Here is an 8,801-nt window from a genome sequence, read left to right on the forward strand (position 1 = left end):
TCTGGAATTCTATAAGCCCTAAGTGGGGAAAATGGTAAAAAAAAAAAAAAAAAAAAAAAGGAAAGGAAAAAGCCAGAGGAAGATTATTTGCAAACAGACTGCGGGCAGGCAGGATTTTTCATCATCCCTCCCCACCAAGGTCAGTGCTTTACCTAAATTTGAATACTCCTCTGACTTCAGAATTCCTTTTCCTACTTATTTCTTATCCAGGGGAAAGATTTGTGATGCAGAGTTTAGGCCTCTAGCTGGGTGTCATTCTATAAGAATCCCTGCAATGCCCTGAATAATTGTTTTAACCCAGAAATGCCCTAGATGGCCCCCAGTCCACCATCAGGTACACTGATCAGGTATATCAGGTCACTCCTTTCTGGCTGGGGCCTGATGAATGTACTTTGGTTATGTCAAGGGGATGTCAACCTTTCATGTCGGAAGGGCTGAAAGATGCAGCCTGATAAGCAGGGGAGGAGGTATACCACCAGGACCAACAATCCATGGGCAGCACAGACACAGCTCTACCAATTAAACACTAGAGTGCTTCCAATCTGGGTGGGAAACACACACTGCCCTTCACTCACCTGAGTGCCCTCCTGGGGCTTCCCCCAGGATTGGAAGCTAAAGGGCTAATGCCAGGCACAGGGAGGGAGCCCCTGGGACCCTTTACAGACTTCAGCCTGCACCCTGTCACCTATGTTCAGTAACATCCCCTAAATATACAGCCTATAAAGGCAAGAGACAGATGAAATGCAGCGCAGTTCCGAGTTACTCTTTCCTCCGGGACGGCTCTGTCACTCAGACACAGAGCAGCGCTCACCTCTGCCAGGCCCTAAGCGATTTGTGCAAGTGACTGTTGAACGCAAGTGGAAGTGCAAGAAGCGGACACAGAATAGAGCAAAATGGAGCAAATGATGGTTGAACTACAGATTGGGATTGCAAAGGAGTTGATTATTGATGGCTTAGTGGGATTTGGATGGTGCAGAATGTGCAAGGGAAGATTGATAAGTTGACAGAAACGTGCTAAAGAGTAGTTGTTTTGCAGTGAGTGCGCAAGCACTGACTGTTAAATGGCACTCAGTGGCTGTACAGGAGGGGAAGCTGGAGGAATAGTGAAGAGCAGTTGATAACATGGCCCCAGGGAGTATTCAGTGACTCTTGCAGTGGGCGCAACAAGACTTTGTTGAATAGCACACAGTGGGTGTGTGAGAATAGAAAATGTGATGGTGAGCATGGGAGGAGCAATTGTTAAATGCTGCAAGAGTGTGCTGGAGTGAAAGTGGGACGCACATGCATAGATTGGCTGTTGAACTGCACATGGCGAGTGTGTAAACAGTGACTGAGTGGCAAAGAGGTGTGCAAAGTGTGAAGTCAAATGGGAATGACAGTCATCGGCTTTTGAATTGCACAGTGAGTGAGCAAGGAGACACTGGTCAATGTCCTAAGAAGTGGGCACTGGATGAAGCAGAGTGACCAGTGAATATGCGGGGAGTGATTACAATGGTCCATTTTATGGGCCAGTGTGGTCAGGTCATGGTGCACAGTTGTTTGGCTAAATGCCAGTGTCTGGATGTTGCTGTGAACTCAACAGACTTTAAGCAGATTACCTTCCATAATGTGGGTGGGCCTCATCGAATCAGTTGAAGATCTTAAGAGCAAAGGACCTAGGTTTCCCAAAGAAGCACTTCTGCCTCTAGGCTGCAACACAGAAACCCTGCCTGAGTTTCCAGCCTTCAGACTCAAGACCGCAAGGTCAACTCTTCCCTGGGTCTCCAGGCTATCCTGCAGATTTAACAATCAACAGCCCTTAACACCTCTCTTTCTACACATATTCTATTGGTCCCATTTCTCTGGAGAATCCTGAAACTCTGACTATTGGGTGTAATATAGGTGTGCAAGAAGTGGAAACTGGATAGTACATACAAGTGCAAAGAGTCTGCAATGACAAAAAATTCTGGACAGAGCAGAATGAGTGCACAAAGAGTCGTTGCTGAATCAAACACTGTTTGCAAAGTGACTTGAGATGGTGGATAGTGGGTGTTCAATGAGTTGAAGTAGTATATGGTGCAGAACAGGTATATGAAGTGTGGAAGAGGCCCAGGTTCCAGCTGGCCTTTTGGGCCCTACCTGGCCTGCAGGGAGACCTTGGGCAAGGCCCTCTCCCTCACTGGGTATGCAGCTGCTAGGGTGGGCTTAGAGTCTGTGAAGGGGAAAGGTGGTGCTGTAGCAAGCAGGAGGGGGATAAACTCACTGGTGCTTTGCCTTGCCCTACTGCCAGCAGGGCCCAAGCGGCACGTCAATGATGTACCTATGACACTTGGGGGGCTTGCATGAAGGACAGCACATGAGGCCCAGAGTCCTGACCAACAGACATCTTTGGCTCAGGATCCTGCTGGGGAGGAGGTGAGCACAGGTGGTTCTAGTGTGGGATAGAGACACAGGCCTCTGGTCTTGGGGCTGCCTTGGACCCCAGTGTCTCCACCCTACACTGAGGGTCTTGCTCCAGTGGGAGATGTGTGGACTCACACAGGGATGTGGTGCTACTGCAGAGGGGGCCCTGCCAGACGAGCCAGCTGCCCTGCACTGCTGAGGATGGGAGGCCTGTCAGCTTGGATGCTGGCCTTTGCCGAGGGAAGGCTGGGGGAGTTGGGGGAGAAGAAAACCTAGCCACATGCCACCCCCACTCCTGAGTCCCCAGCACATTCCCAGCCTCCTTGCCGTGGGTCCAAATGACCAACACCTCCCCATGCACCACCCCTCACCGGATCCAGTTCCCAGTCCTGGCTGGGCCTCACGAAGACAAGGAGTCTGGACGCTCTGGACAGGCATCAGAGCCCCAGGGATGCCAACAGACAGCCAGGACATGTCAGACCCCAAAGAGCAGGAATTGTGCCTGGGACGCCGAGGTGACAGTTCAACAGGGAGGTGACACATCCCAGGCCACAAAGGAGGACAGAGCTTTATTTCCAGAAGGGACCCTAGCACAGGGTGACTGCCTTCCACACTGGTGCCTCCAGGGTCCCCCAAGGATGTGCTGCACCCGATCCTTGCAGCATGCACTAAAGCGATGTGGTGGCGGCCACAGCCTCCTCCAGCTGCTGTAGGAGTTCCTCTGGCCGTGGTGAGAATGCACTGGTGTCCACTCTCTGGAAGTCAGGGTGGGCCACCACGGACTCCAGCACCTCAGCTATGCGGCCAATGTCAAAAGCGGCCTGCTGGGGGTCCAGCCTGGTGCCCTTGCCGCCCTCCACCTTGCCAGGACCCATCCCCTTCGCCAGGAGGAGAAGCCTCCTTTCAGCAACGACCTTGAGGAAGTGATAAAATTCCTCGAAATTAATCCCGGAGCAGGACTTCATGATGACCTGGGCCAGAAAGGAACAACCAGTGAGCTGCTGCTCACTCACAGCTCTCGGCAAGTTCTGCTGACCTTGTGTCGAATCTAGGCTACAAAGGGCCCTGAGACACAGACCAGTCCTCGAGGATGGAGACACCTGGGGGCCAGCCAGTGATCAAATGGGTCTGAGTCCTGCAGCCTGGAAGCCCCAGAACCCTCACTCACATAGGTAGGCCTGGTGGCCACCAGGCCCCCAAAACTACAGATCTGACCTTAGAGACCACACCCTCCCTTAAGACTGCAGGCTGTCCTGGGGCTTTTCCATACCCTCCCCCCACTGATGCCCTGGGCCAGGTGAGCCCCCTACCCATCCCCCCACTATAGCCCTGGTGAGCCTCACCCTGTGCCCCCCTCCTGCTCAGACCAGTGGTCCCACCTGGCAGTGGTGGTGCCAGCCGGGCATGCTGTCCCTCCACTCAGTGATCTCCCGCTGCACGGCACAGAGCTCTTGCTGCAGGAAATGCCACATGTTGGCCAGGTTACAGCCGTTGACCCAGTTGTGGTTGATGGAGATGGTGTCCTCCTGGAAGGGGTAGGGCACAGGCTGTCCCCGTGAGCCCACAGGGGGCACCGTCCCCTCCCCATCCTGAGGTCCTCTCAGCCTTCCTCAGCTCGGAGGAGCTGCTTCCATCTCCCAATGGGAGCCAGCAGAGAAGAGGGAGCTGGGATCATTTGAATCCACAATTAGCCCAGAATGGGGCTCCGTAAGGGCTGGGACAACACCACAGTGTGTGGACTCCTTGCCCACTGTTGCCCAGGAAAGCAACATGGGAGGGAGGGAAAGAGGCCGGGGGCCCTCAGCGGTGCTGCATGCAGGGAACCAACAGAGCCACATGTAGTACCAGCCTTGCCCATGGCCTGCCCCCGCCCATACCCAGGCTCTCCCAGAGGGACAGCCTGCCCACTCTATGGGATCAGGGCGGGTGGGCTCGGCCCTCTCTCTGCAGGAACGCATTTAGGAAGGTGCTGTGGGCAAGAAGAGCTGCTGAGCAGGCCAAGGGGCACAGGTGAATGGGGGTAAGAGTCAGCTCAGTGGAGCCCTGTGGCCTGTCTCCCTGACCCATCTGGGCCACAGCACATGGGGTAGGGAGTGACCAGCATACCAGGTTGTGGACTTGATGGTGCCACCCACTGGGCACAAACACCATCTCGCCTGCCTCCTGTGTGACCTCCAGTGGTGGGCTACAGTGATCTCGCATGGGGTGCAGGCGGCTATCCAGGAGTGTGGGGGAGGTCACGTCGTAGGGCAGGCTACCGTGGCAATCCCGCAGGGCTTCTTCTTGCCCCGGTGGGAAGAAGAACCACTTTTTCCTCCCACAGATGTTGACAGACCAGCTGAAGGAGCGGAAAATGTCAGCATGGAACGGCGACCTGTGCAAGAGCTTCTGTTGGTGCTGTGTGGCTTGGATGTGGGCTTTGCTTCTTCTGAGTAGACTGGCCAGGCTCAGAGGCCTCAGTGGTCCCCAGCTCTCACACCTGGCCTGTGAGCCAGGTGGGAGGGCCAAACCTCCCCCACCCCAGAACATCACACAGGAGGTGCATGAGCTCTTTCCACAGAAGAAAGAGGTAAGTGGGCTTAGAAATGACAGACCTGGCAGCCGACTCCATTACCTGGCTAACAGGAATCTCTGAGAGGCTCTGGGCAAGAGGTGACACACCAGCATGAAGGTTCAGGAGTGACCAGGGACAGGGTGTAGGATGGTGGGTGGGAGTAGACAGGCGGTTACCAGGTGCCGGTGGGCCCCATGTAGATGAAGCGGTAGTCATCCACGTCCAGGGCATCCCAGTACTCGTTGAGCCAGTCAGATGAGAAGTATATGGGCAGGGTGAACACGCCCTCCGCCGAGGAGTCCCTTTAGAAAATGGCATGAAGCTACAGCAGAAGTGGCTACAAGCCAACCTCCTGGCACCCACGTCCTGAGTGCATGAAATATCATGAGAGCTTTGAAATTATGTGAATGACCCTGACCTGCCTTCCAGAGTCAGCACCAACCACCAGAAGTGGGGCCACCTCAGACCACCCAGCCATAGTCCAGCCACCAGATGACCACAGCCCCAAGTGGCCCTAGCTGATCCCTGCCCAAATGACTGAACCAGAGTTGTAAGCAGATGAAATGGTTTTGGGGGTGCTGTGACACAGCCTAGACAACTTGTACAGGCAGTGACCTAGATGTTCCTGGCTGCTCCCACACCCATTCCAGGATTTCAGCTTCTGGCTGAGCTGGGGTTTAAATGCATCATCTGCATCATGCTGGTTTCCAGAATTTAGGGGCCTCCTCCACTTTTTTAACCACACCAGTGACCTTGATTCTGCTGAGCAGATTCAAAGCCACAAGCCCAGGCATGAGGACAGCCCAGGTACACGGAGGTCCTTTTCAACCCCTCACTCCCCTGGATCCATCCCCACAACCCAACCAATGGGCTCCCAAACAGAGGAGCATTCTAAACCAGCCCATGGGAGAGTGCAGTTCTACCAACAACATGGTCGCACAACACTCTTGGTCAGAGGCCATGACAGGGGAGAGCCTTAGTAGTACCAAACCACCAGTAGTTCCCCAAAACACCATGCAGGTCTCTCCGCTGCCATGCCTTTGTACAGTGACAGACTCCTGCTTATCGTTCAAAACCCTGCTCAGATATCACCTTCCCTGTGGCTACCCCTGCATGCCTGATCCAGGCCTTCCTTTGTTCTTTTTATTTTTGGGTTGCCAAGGAAAACACAAGACACTTCCTCAAGACTGAATTTCAAATAAACAGCGAACAAGTTTCTAGGATAAGTATGCCCCTTGTAATACCTGGGACATACTTATACCCAAAAAACTACTCGTTGCTTATCTGAAGCACAAATTCACAGTGCACGAGTGTCTGAATCTATGAGTCCATCTGTGCTGTTGGAATATGAGTCCGTGAAGTCTAGGACCAGAGTCTGGTTGCATCTTTTTTTTTTTTTTTTTTTTTTTGCGGTACATGGGCCTCTCACTGTTGTGGCCTCTCCCATTGCGGAGCACAGGCTCCGGACGCGCAGGCTCAGCAGCCATGGCTCACGGGCCCAGCCGCTCCGCGGCATGTGGGATCCTCCCAGACCGGGGCACGAACCCGTGTCCCCTGCATCGGCAGGCGGACTCCCAACCACTGCGCCACCAGGGAAGCCCCCTGGTTGCATCTTAATGACTGTCTGCCAGGCCAGGTCTCTCTGACAAGTAAGAAGCTGTATGGCAGACAGTACCAAGGGCAAACTTTGAGCAGGATGCTGGTGCCCTTCATATACTCTTGGATTGCTCTTGGGAATCACAAGGGCCTGAATTTTTTTTTTTTTTTTTTGCGTCTTAGTTCCTGCATCAGCAAAACAAGAATTCCACTGTTCACTCATTCATTAAATGAGCACCTGATCTGTGCCAGGGCCCTGTGCTAGATGGCGGGGGTCTGACTAGGACCTCCTCTCTGCTTGTGAAAAGCACACCCCTGGCAGGGCTACAAAACCTGAGGACCACCTCAGAGAGTGGGAAGTCCAGCAGAAGGGGTGGGGCTGCCCACAAGAGCTAGGCGTTTCTCAGAGCACATCCTTTGAGCTCCCCAGGTGGAAGAAGCATGTGGTGAGTGGCAACAGATCTCGGAAGGCCCTATTAAAGAGTTGGCATTGCTTGTTAGTGATGGAGATTTTAAATGGGTGGGGCACAGTCTTGCTGGAAAGCTCACTTGGACTTTAGCAGTGGGGTGCAGGACTTGAGGCGGGGCAGCTAGTCTGGAGACTGGCAACAGCCAAGGTGGATGATAACAGGCCTGACTTGGAGAAGTAGGTCTGGACAGGGGAGGCTGGTCCCAGGGGCATCTGAGAGGACAGGCAAAGGCTGGATGCTGCCAGTTAGATGGAGGTGAAGCTGACAAGCATGGTTCTCGGCAAATGTGACAAAGATGAGGTGGGTAACCATAGCCCACATTCCTCATAGCAACCAAGCCTGTGCAGGCATGGTGAGATGGCCACGATTGGAGAGAATGACACTTCCCACCAGGCCGAGGAAAGCGGGTTAAATTCCGAACTGGGGAAAAGATGAGTTCCTCCGTGTGCAGCCAGGGCTCACTCAGAACTGAAAAGCAGTGCTGTGGCCAGTGCTCCAGGCTCCTTTACCTGCACAGATGCCAGTCTTTGAGATAGAGACAGCCCCGTGAAGAGGAGTAGTTTCCCTGAATGTACTCTTTCCAGTAGCTGATGTAGTCTCTGAGGGGCATGTGTTCTTTGGGGTTGGAGTTGTATTCCCGGACCCCACAATTTGCAACAGGTACAACCACGTCTCCTGAAAGGAAAGGGTCAAGGACAAGACTTTTCTGATAGTCCTCCAGCCTGTCAATCCTCCCTGACCCTGTCCGCCCTCCAACTCATTGCTACACGGTCTCCAGGTGAATTCTTCTGGGGAGTGACTCATGCCTTGCCTCCCTCAAGCCCTCTGTGGCTGTCCTCACTTGCGCCCTCCCTCACAGTCCGACCTAAGAGTCTAGTCCTGTGTTTGCACTCCATGCTGTTCTTGCCCGGGGCACTCGCGCTGTCCTTACCATAGTTCTGAAGCAGATAATCGAAGTTGGGCTTTCCGCTGGGTGTCACCCAGAGCCTCCTGCTGCCCCAGCCCTCGGTGAAGGCGCTGGAGAAAACACAGGGTAAGTTAGGGAGCAGGTAACCCTTGAAGAAGTCGGCGTAGGAAAAGGAGTCCGGCTTCTCGATGAAGTCCACGCGGTCCAGTTTCGAGCAGACCCTGCGGGGGAGACACCCCTCGAGGCCTCGGAAGTGGCTCTCGGCGAACACGCGCGCCTCCCTGTCCATCCCGGGCCAGGTTCGGCGTCCCTGGCGTGCGGGATGCGTGGGGTGGGAGTCTGCCGGGGGGATCTGGAGGGCTGCCGGGAACAGGGCGGGGCTCGGGGGGCGTGTGGGTCGGAGGAGCTGCCGGGCACAAGGAGGGCTGCGGGGCGGTCACAGAGGCTGCGCGGAGTCGGAGGGGCTGCTGGGGACGGAATGCTCCTGGAGGCCCAGAATCCGGCTTCCGGATTCCCACTTCTCTGCTCTTTAAACAGGGAGGTGAAAAAGGAAGTATTTGCTAAACCTACTTCCGGAGTACACGCTCTGAGCACCCGCGGCTCACAGCCCCGCGCCGGCCAGAGTGAAACCGGCGAGGTACAGACAGACACTCATAGCCGCGGTCGCCCCGGAGCACTCGAGCGGAACCTAGAGCCCGCGGTCTAAGTTCCTGCCCGAGCCTGAAACACGGTGAGCCAGTTCTTGGGCGCATGCTCGCTGCATGCTACGGCCCTCACCCGGCGCAGGCACAGGAACGGCCCACAGCACAGTCTTCCCAGCTCCCGGTCCCCCGCCCCCCGCGGCTTCAGAGATTGTTGAACGGTGTCGGCCTCGGGTCTTGTCGGCTTCGCG

General features: G+C 54.9%; 1 protein-coding gene across 1 annotated transcript; it reads right to left on the reverse strand.

Moving 5' to 3' along the window:
• Window positions 1-2,934: 2,934 nt before the first annotated feature.
• On the reverse strand, window positions 2,935-8,198 carry JMJD4 (jumonji domain containing 4; the record flags this gene model as incomplete). Its single annotated transcript, XM_079702391.1, has 6 exons — window positions 2,935-3,353; window positions 3,762-3,908; window positions 4,489-4,756; window positions 5,113-5,238; window positions 7,512-7,677; window positions 7,934-8,198. 6 exons carry the CDS (start codon window positions 8,196-8,198, stop codon window positions 3,051-3,053), a joined length of 1,275 nt encoding a protein of 424 aa, XP_079558517.1. The 3' UTR covers window positions 2,935-3,050.
• Window positions 8,199-8,801: the final 603 nt, after the last annotated feature.

The sequence above is a fragment of the Hyperoodon ampullatus genome, assembly GCF_949752795.1.
Source record: "Hyperoodon ampullatus genome assembly, chromosome: 4".
NCBI classification, from domain to species: Eukaryota; Metazoa; Chordata; class Mammalia; order Artiodactyla; family Ziphiidae; genus Hyperoodon; species Hyperoodon ampullatus.